Raw genomic sequence first — 19,510 nt, forward strand, 5'->3', positions numbered from 1 at the left:
AAAGCGAATTATTTGCTCGAATTATCAGGAATTAAGGCCATAAAACTGTACAACAACTCACTAATCGTAAATCCCTTAGTGACGGCAACTATGTGTGTATGATGCTTACAGAGAAACTGTAATAAGTGCAACTTTATTACATAAACAAACCTAATAGCTCTCTACGACTATCTCTGATGTTAATTATTTCATTTCTAAAGTTAGAATACGACGATTACCCGCCACATTTGAGCCCGCCTTAAATGATTTTTTCTCGTTATAGCTATTATTGCATTACAGCGTGTGATTAGACGATTAATTGTGATACATTGAAGGAAATGTACCTAACTATGCATCTAAATTCAAGTGAATAAGTGAAAGACTGTGAAAAAAGAAATTAGCAAGTAAGTGTGTTTTAAAAACGTCGAAAACAGACCACAAATCCTTTACATACGTACACTAGTTGAATAATTATTGTTAAAAAGTTGTTTGGAGTCAATCAAAATGAAATATAAAAGAAAAATGTAGAGTTAACTAACAAAAATCACACAACACTATTATGCTTAATTATTTTGACTTTAAACTTTTACAAATAAGTATGTAGGTGCAATATAGACAAAGAACATAAAAATTGTGTATTTTTATGCCTCAAAATCCAAGGATTGTTTTGTAAAAATTCTTCCCTCATTGTTAATTTAATAGACTTAGATGACTATTAAAATTTCAATGATTTAATACTGTAAAATTTGAATTTTAAATCATCACTATACCCAAATGGAACAGATGATCAAATTAATTGTTTCATTAACAAATTATTAATCTTTCATACGTTGTAACATCCTCTCATTACAATCTTAATTAATTGATTAATCACAAAACAATTTAGATTCTAGAAACGTATTCAACATAAATTACGAAACGCCAAATCTGCAAACGAAATGCCAGATATGTAATCATCTGGATGAAATTACTTTTTTCTGCTTTGGATGTTTTATTGGGATGTAAACTTAGAATCTTTATAATTTGTTGAAGTTGTTCATCCTCACCTTATACTTATATGTACATTACTATAAAATAACTGGTATGAAATTTAACATACAGTGTAAACTCTATATAACCACACTTAACGAACTGAGCATTTTTCGGCGTTACAGAGAGTGGTCGTTAAATGGAGAGAAACAAAAGATATTATTTTGCTATTCTATAATTATATATACAGTACCCATTTTACACATGAACATTATTATTCATACATTGCGTATAGTCTGCCATCTTCGTCTGATGTTTTTTTCAACTTTTATGTTTTTTGACTTTTGTATATATACCTTTTCTATTCATGATTTTTGTTATGTGTACATAAATTGACTTTATTGTTATATATTAGTGTTTTATTTATGTTTTTTATTTATTAAATATACCAAAAACGCTAAAGATTTATACTGCCGTATTGTCGTTAAATAGAGTGAGCATGACGCTACATGGAGTGTATTATTGTATAGAAAACAAGATAAACCAACCAAAGTCAAACAATTTCGACGTTTTAAGGATTTTGTCGTTAAATCGAGTGACGTTATAAAGAGTTTACACTGTATTTGGAAAATAAAAATTAAAACTGCTGCGAGTATATTAGAAATCAATTGAAATCTATGTATTTTGGTTATTCTTGAAGTCGCCGAAAACACTGTTGCAAAGATTCGTTTATTGTGTCGAATTTTAATTTAGCCTTATGTTATCTAGCACGTCTGCTATCTTCATTAGTACACCAGCTGACGATAACATTAATTTTTGTTAAAAAAGAACCATCTATTCCACTCGTGAATAAAGTACACAGTAAAAAGCGTCTAAATAGCGACCTCTCGATAACTTTTAATTTGCTCCCTCTCGACTATTTTTAGCCACGTTGCTATATTTCCACGATTATTAAATAGAAAACCCACACATCATATTTTAGGAGTTGTTTTTTCAGATAACACCGGACCCTCCCGGCACTTCGCAAGGCAACAAGCTGAATCAACAACAGGCAAATTCGATCAACGCCAATCCACTTGCACATCCTCGTAAGACGCCGAACTGCGTTCACCTTCGGCAACCAACCAATACATATACCAGCTCCGACTACAACAATCACTTAAATATTAATAATAATGTTAACAATTGCGCAAGAATCGGTACAAAAAAAGGTGTTGACTCCCCATCCGGCGTCCACCGGACGGTCCCCCACTTTGCCCAGAACGCCTCCGGCAGTGTTTAAAAAGTCCAACACCTGCGGAAGCCTTTTCGCAAAGTGCAGTTGCAACAGCAATGAAAACACATCTTCCAAGTGCGTCCAGAAATCGACCGAATCTACTATCGTTTCATCACCAGACACCACCGACAATAAACTGCAGGAAAAAAGATATTCATCACCTGAAATAACCAGCGCGACCAGAAACAACAATACCAAGAAGACGCACCACAGAAAAACCAAGTACAGCGAGTGCCTGCGACACCCAGAAATACCTTTCCCACTTACCGATCTTCTGGATCGAAATCTGACAGAAAACCATCACGAAAAACAGTCGAGGTACAACAATTACCTGAATCTCAGTAATCTCCACTACCCAGATCTTGTCTGTGACTCGGCATCTCAGTCCAATCTCCTCTATTTGAAGTACACGGCGCTTGCGAATAGGAGCCAGAGTATTCCCGGAGCTACCGACGACTTATCCTTGAAGATTCTTCGCGATTTTGGTGCGGTAAACGACAATATGGGCAGCGGGATGAGTGCGCCAACTATGACCACCGTAAAAGATGCCACCTCCGAGTTTGAGAGTGCTCCACGACCTCGTCTGTCGCAGAGCATCCTTTGTGGTGAAGGAAAGAGAAAATCTAGCGTCATCGAGGATTACGAGTACCTGAAGACGGTAGTACAACAGCTGAAACGGGAATTGTCAGATCTAGAGATAAAGTACGGCGCTCTCGAATCCGATTTGCAACTAAGCAAGAAAGAGTTGAATTCTAAAGAAGCCGAGGTGACTAGATTACAATGCGAAGTTCATAAGCTCAAGGTATGTTTGTATTACCTTATCTGTTCTCTGCTATTGTTTTTCTTTATTGAAGAGATCCCGTGTGACGTATTTGTGTGTAGGTATTGACGCGCGACCAAGACATCGCCGCGTCGCTATTGTTGTAATTGTTCTAAATGGCGTCGGCGGTTGGCCTGTTACGAATTTTAATAAACCAACCGACTGCATGATTAATAATTACCGAGAAAATCGGAAGCCTTAATACATAACTAAATAATTTATATATAGGCGACGAAATCAAATTTGTTCACTGTAACTGGCATTTTGGACGCTTTATTATTATATTGACTTTTTTAAAAATTACAAAGTTACTTGCACATTAGTTACAGTAAATTCAGTTCATTTTGAATGATTTTCTCAAACCAAAACAAAAAAACGGACAGATAGACACACGAATGATCCTATAGGGGTTCTGTTTTTCATTTGGACGTACAGAACCCTAACCCAAGGACTAATTTAACATAGTAGTTGAAAAAAAAACATGTTCTCCCATACATTCAAACTGCAAATGTAAATTTGTATGCACAATATTGCTTTGATTGAAAAATTTATCATGTTATGTTGAGACCATACACTTCGTATGCATTTTCCTGTAATCTATAAGTAAAAAACTATTTCCTGCATTTTTTTCAAAATGTTACGTTCGGTAGTTTCGGAGATAAAGACAGGGGGCGAGTGGTCAATTTTGATCTATTTTCTTAAATAACCTTAAAACTATTTGCTTTTAAAATTTAAAAAAATTATATATTTGAGACCCTTACAACAAGCCATTTCATTTGATATGTAACACGGTACAGTTTGCAAAACTTTTTTCTTTAATTACTTATTGGCCCCCCAAAAATGATCCCCATGTTCAAAATTAATTTATTTGGATTATGCATCCGTGTTTGGGTCACATAAATTCATACGTGTACTAAATTTCAACTTAATCGGCCCAGTAGATTCGGAGCAAATTGACTGTGACAGACGGACAGACAGTCACAGTCCTCATTAATAAGGGTTCTGTTTTTGATTCAGACGTACGGAACCCTAAAAAGACAATGTTATCGATTTAACAATAAAGATTAAACATTGATGTACAGAAGAACTGCAAAAGGTTAAAACTTTCATCTGACTGTTAAACGGTTTAAAAGATAGTTACAAATTAAAATATTTGCAGTAGTAGTTGTTGTATCAGCATCATGTTCTGGAACTATGAGAACGTTTAATTAAAAAATCGAATTGTGTCATAAGCCTATTTACGCTATCCAGGGCGTTGTGGTTTATTTAGGTTTTTTAATTAAAAATCACCAGTTTTGATGTATTCAAGGTGGTAATAAACAATTGGAAAAAAGTGATCGGGTCTAAATGGCACTAAGATTAAGGTGTACATTATCAAACTGATGAAAAAAGTTAAGGATTTGTTTCAAGGGTTATGAATAGGTACCGTCCTTTAGAATAAGTAGAAACTCTTACATTAAATATATGAAATCATATGACATTGTTAGTTACTTAACAGTGGATTAATATGCAATAAAAATTTGAAATAATTTTTTCGATTTTTCCCCGCCGGGAATCGAACCCGGGACCTTTGGCTTACGTTTTACCTTTGGTCAGAACATTGGTGCGTAAAGCCAAAGGTCCCGAGTTCGATTCCCGGCGGGGGTGTGACGACAGCAATAATTTTTCCCTCATTAATTTGAGGTAGTTTGTAGTGGGTAAACAAAAAATCGAAAAAATTATCTCAAATTAATATATTTCTTACATTATTTTTCTCCTATTGTCCAATAAAATTCAAAATATTTTCTTATTGTTTTACAGAGTGTTTTGCAACAAGCTACCAGTTTTAATAATGGCAATTACATGCTTACCAGTTTACAAGAGCAGCATGCAATGGCCAATAAGCAAGTGCCATCGTCCAATGTTGTTAGCCTTTATGGAAAACGACAGGGTGTTTCGGCAGAGTCCAGTGACATTAGCCAGCCGAGTGACATTGCAATACAAAAACACGAGAAAGACTTCAGGTACATTTTTTTTTTTGAAAATTTTACTGCTTTTTAATCGCCATTCGTTTCCCTTGCCTTATATCAAAAGTTTACTAACCAAACACGAACCGTATACTTAAAAGATGTACCGACTGAACTGGATGGAAACGGAAAATTTCAAATTTCGGGATAAATAACAGGTGTTCCAAATCCTTGCCAACGGAAAACATATCAAAAACCTTTCATGTCGGTTTTCAGCTATCTACAATAAATAAACCGATTTGTGTGGATAACCTAGAAATAAAATTATTTATTTAGAAAACTGTAAAATAGTTACGTTAAGAGGGTTTCGTTATTCAATTTAATAATTGATAATCGGTTATAAGAGAATAACCGATAATATCGATTAACTGGAATAAGTAATGAATCCACAACTCGATTAACTAGACTGATGGAAATAATCGATTATATCGATTAATTGGAATAAGTAGTGAATCGACAACTCGATTAACTAGACTGATGGAAATAATCGATTATATCGATTAATTGGAATAAGTAGTGAATCGACAACTCGATTAACTAGATTAATGGAAATAATCGATTGTATGGATTAATTGGAACAATATTATTCGTTTATAGTCCGGGTAAATTAGACTTTTGGGTTGAAAACTTTGGACTAGACCTGATTTTTGTTTGTAGGTAAATTAGTAAAGAATTACTTTGTGGGTATGCTCACAAGTGTGAGGAATTTTGTTTATAACCAATTTAAGGTGAAAAACAAAAAAAAAATTAAATGATAAGGGTAAGGGGCTTCGACTTTTCAAAGTGATAGGTGATTTCTTTTGTGACAACTTTTAAGATAGAAATCTGGCTAGTATTACATTGAAATTTTGGAAAAAGAAGCCCTTTTTATAGCTATTAATCTTGTTAAAATTTTATCCCGTTCGAAGATGCCTCATAATTGAGACGAAACGTAGATTATCGGTCTCATATAAATAAAAACTTTTGCCCCATACGTAGCATGATTTCTTACTTTATGCAATGCAATTGTTGGAGAAGAAATAGCAACAAAATATTTAATTATAATTTTTGCAATTAAACGTGCAAGTTGTTTTAATGCTATATTTTTAAACAGTTTATGCTGCAACTGCAAAAGGATTAAATGCTAGGTAAGGATAACGCTTCCTTCCTTTATCTCAAGTCTCTTTAAGAAGAACATTGTTGAAATCACTTAACATTATCCTCGACTTCATTTTATTACCTACTTGCAATTTTCTACTATCAGTCTTTCCAATCACAGGTCTAAGCAACTTATCAAGGATGCCATTATGGATAATGATTTCTTAAAGCATCTGGACTCGTTGCAAGTTCGAGAAATCGTTGATTGCATGTATCCGAAGGAACTACGAAGGGGAAGTTTCGTAATAAGGGAGGGAGATGCTGGGGCACATCTGTACGTTTCAGCAGAGGGGAAGTTTGAAGTAATTAAAGATAATAACGTTCTGGGATACATGGGTCCCGGAAAAGCATTCGGAGAGTTGGCCATTTTGTACAACTGCACAAGAACTGCTTCCATAAGAGGTAGGCCATCATGTTATAATGATTTCGACTTTGTTTGGAATTTTAATTTGTTGCACACTGTCACCGTTACTTTTTGATCTATACATCGAAGGCGCGATCAACATCATTAAAGACAATACAACTGTAGAGGTAGATATACAGGAGCAAAAGATTAGTATGTTTAGATTTGCAGATGATATAGCAGTATTAGCATCTAGCAAGGAGGAGTTAGAAATAACTTTAAATAAAATGGAAGCGGTATTGACAAAAACGTATTGTATGAAAATAAATAAAAGTAAAATAAAAATATTGGTGTGCAAGGGAAGAAAAATTAGGGAAAGAGCGAATATAAAGATAGGGAACGAAAAGTTGGAAGAAGTGACTGATTTTAGGTATCTAGGAAGTCAGATAAGTCAGGACGGAAGGAGTAGTAGGGATATAAAGCAAATGATAGCGCAGGGTCGAGTCGAAATTCGAAAAAGGTGTATGGTTAGAGCGCGGTGCTGTACGGGTGCGAAACATGGACGGTGGGCGCTGCGGAAAAGGAAAAGTTAGAAGCGTTCGAAATGTGGTGTTACTGGCGAATGATGAGGATACCGTGGATAGAGAATGTTAGAAAGGAAGAGGTATCAGAAAGAATAGGTGAACAGAGGACTCTATGGAAGTCAACAAAAAATAGGCGAGATAGGTTAGTAGGACACCTTCTCAGACATGAAGGTCAGAGACCTACGAGAGGCAGAAACGGGAGTTAAGAGGAGTAGAGGTAGACCTAGATTAGATTACTGTTCGCAAATAATTAAGGATGTGGGATGTTCTAGTTTTCGGAAAATGCGAAAATTAGCTAAGGTTAGGTGAAAGTAGAGGTGCGTGTCCAACCAGTGACGATGGGACTAACGACCCCATGGCGATGATGGGAAAGCAAACCATATTTTAGTTATGAGAAATCTATCCCATAAAAAATAAACTGATAGTCAATCGCGGTCAGAAGTTGCTAGGCCTCTTAGTCTAGGCTACAAATAAATATACGGATAAATGATAAATATACGTTAATTGAATGATGTCGATGCGTTGTGTCTAATACCTAATTCTGCAATTTACGCTCGCTTTGCTTTTGTTATATGAGTTCATTACGTCGTTATGATTACCAACATGAAATACTACTTACTTTTACGTATACATGTTGAAATTTCAACCCCAAATCGCATTACTCTAATCTTTATCGGCCAGCCTTTTTGAACGTTTTGAGATTTTAAGCATCAGCGTTCGAAGAACGTTAAATAAATTTCGGTTTGACACTAAATTTCCATAAAAATTTACGCAGAAAGCAATTCACTAATGATTAATTAAAGTCCCGGTCGTTACCCTGCTTATTAACTTAAATTACTAACTTTTCGGTACCAATTGAAAATCATCTTCGGAAAATTTTATGAAACCTTGGACAGAACTAATCTGGAGATGCTTTCGGGTGCATAATACGACGACTTTTTTTTCTACGAAAAAATCGTTCTTTCAGCATTTCTTTGACATTTTGGACATTACCACAATAGCTAAGGATGTTCGGAAGTCTTGTTTCTAAAACATTAACCCCGATCTGGTTATTCTCAAGTAAAAGAGAAAGTTCTCATGAAAATAATCCTTAAGGAGAAGTTTTAACTGCTTGAAGCTATTTTGATCTAGCAGCATCATATCACCATAAATTAGGCACATTATCTACATAATTGTATTTTATTTCACGGATTTTTGTTTTTTCCTGATTTACCCACTGATCACAATGATACAAATAATAATTTTAATGGTACCAAAGTTTAATTAAAACAGCAAATATCACAGTTTTTGACCGACCTACAATTTTAGTACTTTTAATTTCATCTGAAATACTTATGCGAAGCTTCTAATTTTTTATAAAATTAAGCGCATAAAACCAAAATAATTAAACCAAAAATAGACAAGCCGTTGGTTTTAATCAAGAATGTCCATAAATAAATACTTTACAAAATAAAACTCACTGATTAGCGGATTTACGTTACTGCACTAGTTTTATAAATTAATGCTTTTAGCGAAATTGTCCTAATTAATAATTCCAGCGCATGACAAAATGTAAAACAAATCGATGTAAACATACAATTCTCCATAATTATGTATAATTAGTAGATTCTACTATGAAAACATTACGTATTTTATGTAATAATTTCAGTTTAGTACACACAAAAATACTACAATCACATCTTGTAGTATATCAACAGAATATATATATATATTAGAAAAATGTTGCTTCGATTTTAGTGCAGTTAAATTAATCTACGAAAAATAAAATAATTTTGAGAAACAGATTAGTAGTGTTCTTTTTAACCTACTAATAGTTAACAGAAAAATATTCGAACTTTCATATCTTGACCAAGTGGATGAATTTATAAAATTGAAAGTTAATCATTAAGATTTATCATCAGGATTAAATATTGTATCAAATTTTACTTCTTTCTTTTCCCTAGACCAAAATTTTCAGTCTCTCTCCAGTCTCTCAGAGTCTTTCAGCGTCTCTGAGAGCGTCTCTCACAGTCTCTCAATTGTTTCCTAGGTGTTTTTATGGATCTCTCACAGTCCCTGTATGAGAGACTCGAACGATAAAATTATTGATTCAGAGATTCGAGTCTCTCACAGAGAGACTGAATGAATAAAACTGAAAAATTGAGAGACTCGAAGACTGGGATCTCTGAAATATGTTGAACTTAGAAAATTTTAACCATGTCTATCGAGACACCACTTATTGAGAGATTCGAGTCTCTATTTCAGACATTCGAGTCTCTCGTTCAGATTGGATACGAAATGAGGATCTCTCCATGAGCGACTCGAGTCTCTCGTTCAGAGACGCTAAACAGTTTTTTTGACAGTCTCTCTCAGCGACAGCGAGAGACTCGATGAGAGACAGAGACTCCAGTCTCGCTTTCAGAGCCTCTGAGAGTCTGAACATTTTTACCTCGGGTTCTTCATGCTTATAAAGTCATTAAGGAGGATATTTCCCTAATTTTAACACTCACCCTTGCTGATTATCACAATTTTAAGATACTTTATACATTATCATTATCTGAATTTCGTTTATACAATGGTTGTAAAATTTGTACCAGGTTTCATGATTGTCTGTCCACTTCAATAATAAATATACCTACAGATAGTGACGTACTCTACTGCTAATGACGCAGAGGGCGGACTCTGAGTGTCGAAAAATATCATAAAGTCATAAAATATAAACCCAGATTCAGAAATTCTCTGGATTTATCTTTACTTCTTGTGACTTCAGTGTGCCACCGCAAGGACGAACTAAATCCTTATAGAAAGGTTGTGTAGTCCCATTGACTATGGGTCTAGTTTCAGCCCATCAAGTAAAAATAATACCAATAATTAAATTGGAATTTAAATAACATTTTACAGCTCGCAAAACATTAGCACAGTGGTGCTATACAACTAAAATTGAATTAGGTTTAATACTGAAGAACAGTTTGGTCAAAAAATCATTGTTCATTGTGAGAAAGAGATGATTATTATTTTCATATTTACGAATATCAATCGAGTATTAATAATCGCAACCTTAAGTATTCAACCATTCATCTACCATATTTTATCTCTTCTTTTTCTTAATGATTTCCATAGCACCTTTCTCATTCTTTAAAGAATCCAAGTTAACATTAATTATAGACAATTATTTTCTGATTGGACACGTGAACAATTTGTCATTTGTGATGCTAAAATCGTCCAGTCAATTAGAAGATTTTCATCTGATAAGCAATTAAAACCAGGATAGTAATCTATTTTTGTTTCCTTTTATGTGCTTCTATCACTATGTATCCTATTTATGGATTAAATTCTTTACACCAGACTATACCAAGAGTCTTTGCTTCATATTCACTTATATTAAAAGTTAACTAAGTAATACGAAAAACATTGCTGTACTCGGATCCGTTACTTAATTAATAAATAATTTTTTTTCGGATCCTGCAAAAATATTTAGATGAATCATTATCTGCGTATGTAAATTATATATAAACTGAAAATTAGAGTGTCGAGGCACGTGATTTCAACGAGATTCCACGTACCATCGTCATTTGTTTTATTTAGTTATTAATTTCCTTCTCTGTGTAAATAGTCAGGTGTTTTAACAGGTTTCTTGTCCACAAATATTGTGCTCCTTAGCAAAACTAATTGGTACTAATTTGGAAAATATACAAAGTCAGGTTATCAGTGAGTGATTTACTACAAAATTTTTCATTATCACTTCTAGTTGTCGCCGATTCGAAAGTGTGGGTGCTCGACAGAAAAGTTTTTCAACAGATCATGGTCAGGACCGGACTGCAACGTCTACAAGAAAATATTAAATTCCTCAGATCTGTGCCTTTATTACAGAACCTTAGTTGTGATGTTTTAGCAAAAATTGCCGATGTATTAGAAGTGGTAAGATTTATTTATTAGTTAATTAGTTGTTTAGTTCTTTTACCATTAGCGTAAATGCACCTGGTCATTAAAACTCTTAATGAAAAACCGAAATTTTTGTAAGAAAACAAAATAATTTTTGAAGTTTTTGGAAATTCCATCTTGAATCACGTTGAATTTTTAGCTAGTGTGTCTCTTGTTTAAAATTAGCTTCAAAAGTTTCCCTATTCTTCAGTGTATTCCGAACATGGCCAGCTTTGAAGATGCCGTANACTCAATTCTTACATCCTTGAACCATATGAATTACGATTGAAAAAAATCGGAGGTTAGGCAAAATTGTAGGTCTAAATCGCATGCACTGACTTTCTGTCACTTTTTCTTTTGAAAATTAAGCTCATCATCATGATAAGGCCATCAATCCAAAGATTGACCGATGAGCATGTGCCAATTTTCCTTCTAATCCTGATTCAATCTTCGAATTTCGTTAAAACTGGAATAGTCAACATCACTAATCATTTGCATACACTAACGTAATTTAGATTTTCCTTCGCGTTTCTTTATTCTTAGGATATGTGTGTTTTAAAAAATGTTTGAAACAATATTTTATAGATTTCCTAAATAGCCTCGGAATTACACACATTTCCTAGGAATTGTATACAATTCCTATATGTCATACATTTCCGGTAGCATATGTACCCACTTTGTTTTACGTCTACACCGCTTTTCCATCCTAATAACTTATCAGGCTTCCTGGATACCTATCTAAAAATCGGCGACTTTTTTAATTATATAAATTGTTTATTTATTTTGTTTTTAATTACATATTTAGGGAGATTAGAAGAGGAAGAAATTAGAACATTGAAAAAAGGCGATTATTTTGGCGAGCAAGCTCTCCTGAAGGAGGACTGTAGAACAGCTTCTGTGATAGCCTTATGTCCCGGAGTAGAATGTCTTACGCTGGACAGAGACTCTTTTATACAACTGATTGGGGAACTTAGTGAATTAAGGGAAAAATGTTACGGGGATGAGCACAGGTCTACAATAATGAAACATAATAGTTCGTCAAGTGTAGGCTATGAACAACAGGGTAAGTTATTTACTTACTTTCTTTATTTAATCAATAAATTTTAACAAACCCAAACTTTACGAATTTATTTAAAGTTAATGAATAAAGGTTTGTTAAAAATATAGTTTCGTATTTTTCTTGATATTTGCTTTCTTATGTTCATTATTTTTATGTTTTGGCAATTAAAATGGAAATTACATCTTGTATTGTATTATAGTTTCAGAATTTGAACACATAAAATTAGACGACTTAGATATAATTGCAACATTGGGTGTTGGGGGCTTTGGAAGGGTGGAACTAGTTCAATACACGCACGATCCATCGCTTACTTTCGCACTTAAATGCTTGAAGAAGCAGCATATAGTCGAAACGCAGCAACAAGATCATGTGTTCAGCGAAAAGATGATCATGATGAGCTGCAGGAGTCCATTCATTTGCAGGTATTGAAACATCTATTCTTTTTTATTTTTCTATTCCTGTTTGGAATCAAATTATTAACGTTTTTGTGCTGGTAACTATGTGTAGGCTTTCACGGCTGGAGTCTACACGAGCCGTGGTCTAGTGGAAATTTTATTTTTTCCAGACGTTTCGTTCGAAACTGCGCCGAACATTTTCAATGGAGACGGCGTCTGACGTTCCTCAACCAGCGAGAAAGATACTACGAAGCAACCACCACCGTCTCCATAATAAAATTAAAAATATAATTTCCACTAGACCACGGCTCGTTAGCCCGAAAAATCTTCATCGTATGTGTGTTCTTTTGTAACTGAAAAAAGGGGCAAACAATGTGGCGCGTACGCACGAGAGATAGGTTTCTATTTCTGCCTCATCGTAAAATAAACAAAAGCCGCGCATCATCTCTACGGATTTGCTATTTGTAGTTGATAGACGTTAGTATCTAGTAATTTTTAGGGTTCCTTACATCCGAATCACAAAGGGAACCCTTATAGAGTCACTCGCGCGTGTGTCTGTCCGTCTGTCACAGTCAATTTGCTTCGAATCTACTAAACTGATTAAGTTGAAGTTTAATACGCATGTGAATTTCTGTGACCCAAACACGGGCCCATAACGTAAATAAATTAATTTTGAACATGGGAGTTATTTTTGGGGGGCTAATAGAAAAATAAAAAAAAAATTTTTGCAAACTGTACCGTGTGACATATAAAACGAAGAGGGTTGTTGTAAGGGTCTCAAACATATTTTTTTTGTAATTTTAAAATGATAATTGACCAGTCCCCTCCCCCTCGCCCTTATCTCCGAAACTACTGAATCTAAAATTTAAAAAAAAAATACGGAAAATAGTTCTTTATTTATAGATTGCTGGAATGTTAATAAGAATCTATCTACATTTGTAGTTTAAATGTATAGGAAAACATGTTTGTTTTTAACTGCAATGTGATTGGTTCTCGGATTAGGGTTCCGCACGTCCGAATGAAAAACAGAACCCTTATAGAACCACTCGTGTGTCTGTCGGTCTATTTTTAAACATTAATAAGAATTAATATTCCACTCTCTAGAGATTCCTGACAAGTCTGACAGGAGCAACAATTTTTGCTCATTAATTTGGGTATTAATCTGTAGAGGGTTGCATATTAATTCACATTAATGTTTCAAAATAATTAAACATCAAACTCTTTGTATCTTTCACTGTTTGCGTTAAATGTTTTAATTTAATTGTAGGTGGTTCATATTTTTTTTCAGACTATATAAGACTTTCAAAGACTCGAAATACGTGTACATGCTATTGGAAGCATGTTTGGGGGGTGAAGTGTGGACCATACTCCGCGACAGGGGTTGTTTCGATGAGCCTACGACCCGTTTCATCACAGCCTGTGTTGTAGAAGCTTTCGACTATTTACACACACGCGGCATTATCTACAGAGATCTGAAGCCGGAAAATCTCCTATTGGACGCGCAGGGATACGTGAAGATCTGCGACTTTGGTTTCTCGAAACGTTTAGGATACAGCAGCAAGACGTGGACGTTTTGTGGTACGCCTGAATACGTTGCGCCGGAAACCATTTTGAATAAGGGTCACGACAGGGCTGTTGATTACTGGGCTTTGGGAATATTGATGTTCGAGTTGATGACTGGAAGGTAAGTCCATTTCAAACGTAACTTTTTGGGGTTGTGGCAAAATGGAACACTTTTACGTAATCATATTCATTTAGATGAAGTTATACGGGGTCTGTTCAAAAAGTATCGCGAATTTTCGATTATTTTGTAGCGTTATGTTGGTACTCATGTCTCTCATCTTATACCAACAAGTTCGGCTATGTTGAATGTTCAGTTAATTTGACAGCTGCTTTGCTTGCACGTGTTTTGGCTCGTCTTGGATTTTTGCCTATTCTAAAAATTGGATCAAATTTGCTCTAGAGGGTTATAACTGGTGACGAATCTTGGGTTTATCGTCATAACGTGGAAACCAAAGCTCAATCATCCCATTGGAAGCTGCGGCACGAGCCAAGACCGAAAAAAGCGCGCCAAGTTAGGTCGATTGTGGAAGTTTTCTTACAGTTTTCTTCGATTGCAGGAGCGTGGTGCATCATGAGTTCTTGCCACTGGGTAATACGGTCAATAAGGGATATTACCTTCACAATTTGCGCAAGAAGAACAAAAATTGGCTTTTGCACAATGATAACGCTCTTGGTTACACATCGTTGCTTGTGCTCAAAGTTTTGGCCAAAAACTACACACGCCGCACCCACCGTATTCCTCAGATCTGGCCCAGTGTGACATTTTCTTGTTCCCGAAACTGAAGAGGCCCATGAAATGACATCGTTACTCTACGATTCAGGAGACAGAGACGTCCTCGAAGGAGGAACTGAACAAGATCACAAAAAAATGATTTTTTGAAGTGCTTCGAAGATTAGAAAAAACGTTGGCACAAGTGTATAATATCTAGTGGGGATTACTTTGAAGAGGACAAAATAGATATTCATTAATAAATAAATAATTTTTGAAAAAAGACAAAATTTGCGATACTTTTTTAACAGACTTCGTATGCTTAATCAGCACAAATTACCTATTAGATGTAAAATGATCTTTAAATTCAACCTTTACTTAAATCCTACCTGGACAGGTATATTCGATTGGACTTTCATGGTAAAAAAATGTTGTTGTTACAGTCCACCCTTCACAGCAGCCGATCCCATGGCAACGTATAATCTAATATTGAAAGGTATCGATATGATCGATTTTACAAAGAAAAACGTCGGTAGATCTGCTCAAAGTCTGATTAAAAAATTGTGCAGAGATTCGCCGTCTGAACGACTTGGTTACCAAAGGGGTGGAATTCAAGATATTAAAAAGCACAAGTAAGTTGATGTTTAATTTAACTGATTCTATATTTACTCTTCCACTTGTGTTTTATTAAAAATAGCTTTTAAATTTCATAAAGGCGTACTGAATATAATCTTAAACTCAATTGACGATTCCACAGAACGTCCTCAGAACTTTATTACTTTCAGTTTTATTAAAAGCTATGTAGTTATATAATTCCTTATCGATTTTCTGAATTCTTACCTCTTTAATGGTAAATTACTTGCCATAAACTTGTAACCAACTCCATGGAGCATGTTCAGGGACTAGTTTAACACAATTTGTGTGTCTTTATTAAAAATTACAGTTCTATAATTTTTTCTTATCAGTTTTCTGAATTCTTAACATATTGATCGTTACATGCTTGCCAACGTCTTGTAGGTAATCCGTGGAACATCTTCAGGGCTCATTTGACTCAACATTACAAATCATCTTCAGTATTAATTAAAAATAAAAACAGTTTTTAAATTTAATTTTAGATGATCCCTGATGATGCTCCGTAAAAGAAAGAGAAACAACATTTTTGTCATAGATTGTTTCCATTTCTTTAATTGAGAAATACAATTGTTATTCAATAATTCTGCATCATTACAAATTATATAATATACTTAGGGACGATGTTTTGTTTAATGTATCCATGTGTACGTATTTATAACGTCTCACCACGATCAACCTTGAATTAATGTTAAGCGCTGGCTTAGTTGCTTAATCTTATAAAAAATGTTATGCAACGTTTTGGCTTATTTATCATTGGAAGCTTAATAAAATCATACAAGACAATGATTTTACTGTCACACTTCGTACATGTGACGGAACGAAATATCTACCTGCAAAGATTAAAATGAGAGTAGTTATTGATAGTTTCAAATCGAACTTGACTTCGAAATGTTGTTGTTAAAAGTGTAACCTCGCATTGTACGTAATTTTTAATAACAATGTAGATCATAATATGGTAAGTTATTTGGATAATATTTTTGTGAATTTTTATTAAATTATTATCAGCTGATGTAAAATATAACCAACAATAAATATTTGACCTATATTGGTCATATTCTTTATTAATTTGGCTTACGTGCCCATCACGTAGATTCAGCTTATTAAACGGATACCTTCTTAGGTCCATATCAAGCATTTACGGCGTGCTGATGAGAACTAATAAGTTTGAAATCGATGAATTACTAACTAGGAACTTACTGTTCGTTTCAAGAAGTTAGAGATATGCCCCTTCCCTTTGTTAGGATGCGCCGTAGCATAATTCCAAATTCAATCATATTTGTCTGCGGAGCTCATTTCTCCACCGATCATCGAGCGAGAACTAGACAAAAGTGTACAGTACCATTTGCAAAATTATTTAAACTGCCTCGTTAAAATTTAAGAATATGCTTTATTTAAAAGCATATTTAGTTTAAATAATAATAAGTGAATTAACTTAACGCTCTACACACCTATAAAACTTTTGCTTTGTTTTCTATTGTTAATTTATATACATTTTTGTTTTAAGAAATTGCTAAACATTTTCGTCTAGTACTGTACAGTTTTAGCCGATCTCCTAAGACCGCCCATCGAGAGCTCTGCTCGTTCAAGCTTGTTCCAACTATTTCTGTCTTGCTCACGCCTAGTGCGTATTCTTTCTAGCTTCGCGCAGATTATTTCAAGGTCATAATTCTAACAAATTGAAATGGACTGTTATGTTCTTTTATTATTATTATTATTATTTGTATTTCCTCCCTGTATTTAGAAAATGACTTACACAGTAAATCTCTATGCAGGTGGTATCAAGGATTTGACTGGGATGGTCTAAAATCACGCATGTTACCTGCTCCCCTTGTGCAACAGGTGAGAAGTGCATGTGATACTTCGAACTTCGATTCGTTCTCGAAAGACAAAGACATCCCACCAGACGATTTCTCAGATTGGGACATAGATTTTTAAATTTGATACCTACAGTGAATCTCCCTGTGTACATACAACTACATAGGTGCTTATCTATTTTTAAAACGGACTTTATATCTACAGAATAGAATAGACTAATAGACTATAGGTGTTAATGTGGACTTACAAGATAGTGGTGACAAAAATTAAAAAGATCGTGATATATATATATACGGACTAAAGGGTAAACGAAGGTAGTGTTAATCCTTCTTAAACCCTCCAAATCCTGTAGATAAAACAAGATACGAACGTAGGACATGGAAAGCTGATAATGGAACCGTAAACGAGGTAAATATTTTGGTTTTTTCTATGAAACTTTTTGTTTTGCTGAGAAAAGACGGTTATTTTTTCGTTATTTTTATACGTACAGTCCTAAAAGACTACTAAACGAACAACAATTACTATCTATCTACATAAATGTTCAAAAGTTATAATTATCTGTTTTATTTTTTTCAATTTTTTTTTNATTTTCTGATTGGACACGTGAACAATTTGTCATTTGTGATGCTAAAATCGTCCAGTCAATTAGAAGATTTTCATCTGATAAGCAATTAAAACCAGGATAGTAATCTATTTTTGTTTCCTTTTATGTGCTTCTATCACTATGTATCCTATTTATGGATTAAATTCTTTACACCAGACTATACCAAGAGTCTTTGCTTCATATTCACTTATATTAAAAGTTAACTAAGTAATACGAAAAACATTGCTGTACTCGGATCCGTTACTTAATTAATAAATAATTTTTTTTCGGATCCTGCAAAAATATTTAGATGAATCATTATCTGCGTATGTAAATTATATATAAACTGAAAATTAGAGTGTCGAGGCACGTGATTTCAACGAGATTCCACGTACCATCGTCATTTGTTTTATTTAGTTATTAATTTCCTTCTCTGTGTAAATAGTCAGGTGTTTTAACAGGTTTCTTGTCCACAAATATTGTGCTCCTTAGCAAAACTAATTGGTACTAATTTGGAAAATATACAAAGTCAGGTTATCAGTGAGTGATTTACTACAAAATTTTTCATTATCACTTCTAGTTGTCGCCGATTCGAAAGTGTGGGTGCTCGACAGAAAAGTTTTTCAACAGATCATGGTCAGGACCGGACTGCAACGTCTACAAGAAAATATTAAATTCCTCAGATCTGTGCCTTTATTACAGAACCTTAGTTGTGATGTTTTAGCAAAAATTGCCGATGTATTAGAAGTGGTAAGATTTATTTATTAGTTAATTAGTTGTTTAGTTCTTTTACCATTAGCGTAAATGCACCTGGTCATTAAAACTCTTAATGAAAAACCGAAATTTTTGTAAGAAAACAAAATAATTTTTGAAGTTTTTGGAAATTCCATCTTGAATCACGTTGAATTTTTAGCTAGTGTGTCTCTTGTTTAAAATTAGCTTCAAAAGTTTCCCTATTCTTCAGTGTATTCCGAACATGGCCAGCTTTGAAGATGCCGTAAATTAAGAAAGCCGAAACTTTCGCAGCTTAGCAAAGGTCATAACAATAGTGATAAATAACCATGAAACATACCAGAAATTTTGTCGTCTCATTTTTTATAAACAATTTTTATGTTTTCCCAGATCAATAATTTTAATAGACAAGCCGTTGGTTTTAATCAAGAATGTCCATAAATAAATACTTTACAAAATAAAACTCACTGATTAGCGGATTTACGTTACTGCACTAGTTTTATAAATTAATGCTTTTAGCGAAATTGTCCTAATTAATAATTCCAGCGCATGACAAAATGTAAAACAAATCGATGTAAACATACAATTCTCCATAATTATGTATAATTAGTAGATTCTACTATGAAAACATTACGTATTTTATGTAATAATTTCAGTTTAGTACACACAAAAATACTACAATCACATCTTGTAGTATATCAACAGAATATATATATATATATTCTGTTGATATACTACAAGATGTGATTGTAGTATTTTTGTGTGTACTAAACTGAAATTATTACATAAAATACGTAATGTTTTCATAGTAGAATCTACTAATTATACATAATTATGGAGAATTGTATGTTTACATCGATTTGTTTTACATTTTGTCATGCGCTGGAATTATTAATTAGGACAATTTCGCTAAAAGCATTAATTTATAAAACTAGTGCAGTAACGTAAATCCGCTAATCAGTGAGTTTTATTTTGTAAAGTATATGATGCAGAATTATTGAATAAC

At 33.9% G+C, this 19,510-nt stretch overlaps 1 protein-coding gene across 1 annotated transcript in view; it reads left to right on the forward strand.

The window, feature by feature from the left end:
• LOC108743355 (cGMP-dependent protein kinase, isozyme 1-like) overlaps positions 1-19,510 on the forward strand; it is a 31,800-nt gene that overhangs the window by 5,099 nt on the left and 7,191 nt on the right. Inside the window, exons 2-10 of the mRNA XM_025980968.1 lie at positions 1,946-3,026; positions 4,845-5,047; positions 6,309-6,589; positions 10,842-11,018; positions 11,724-12,056; positions 12,274-12,496; positions 13,758-14,153; positions 15,185-15,373; positions 17,147-17,597. Of these exons, the coding sequence (XP_025836753.1) occupies positions 2,124-3,026; positions 4,845-5,047; positions 6,309-6,589; positions 10,842-11,018; positions 11,724-12,056; positions 12,274-12,496; positions 13,758-14,153; positions 15,185-15,373; positions 17,147-17,309 (2,868 nt within the window). The 5' untranslated portion in view covers positions 1,946-2,123 and the 3' untranslated portion in view covers positions 17,310-17,597. The remainder of the gene's footprint in view (positions 1-1,945; positions 3,027-4,844; positions 5,048-6,308; positions 6,590-10,841; positions 11,019-11,723; positions 12,057-12,273; positions 12,497-13,757; positions 14,154-15,184; positions 15,374-17,146; positions 17,598-19,510) is intronic.

The sequence above is a fragment of the Agrilus planipennis genome, unplaced genomic scaffold (genome assembly GCF_000699045.2).
Source record: "Agrilus planipennis isolate EAB-ADULT unplaced genomic scaffold, Apla_2.0 scaffold2, whole genome shotgun sequence".
NCBI lineage: Eukaryota > Metazoa > Arthropoda > Insecta > Coleoptera > Buprestidae > Agrilus > Agrilus planipennis.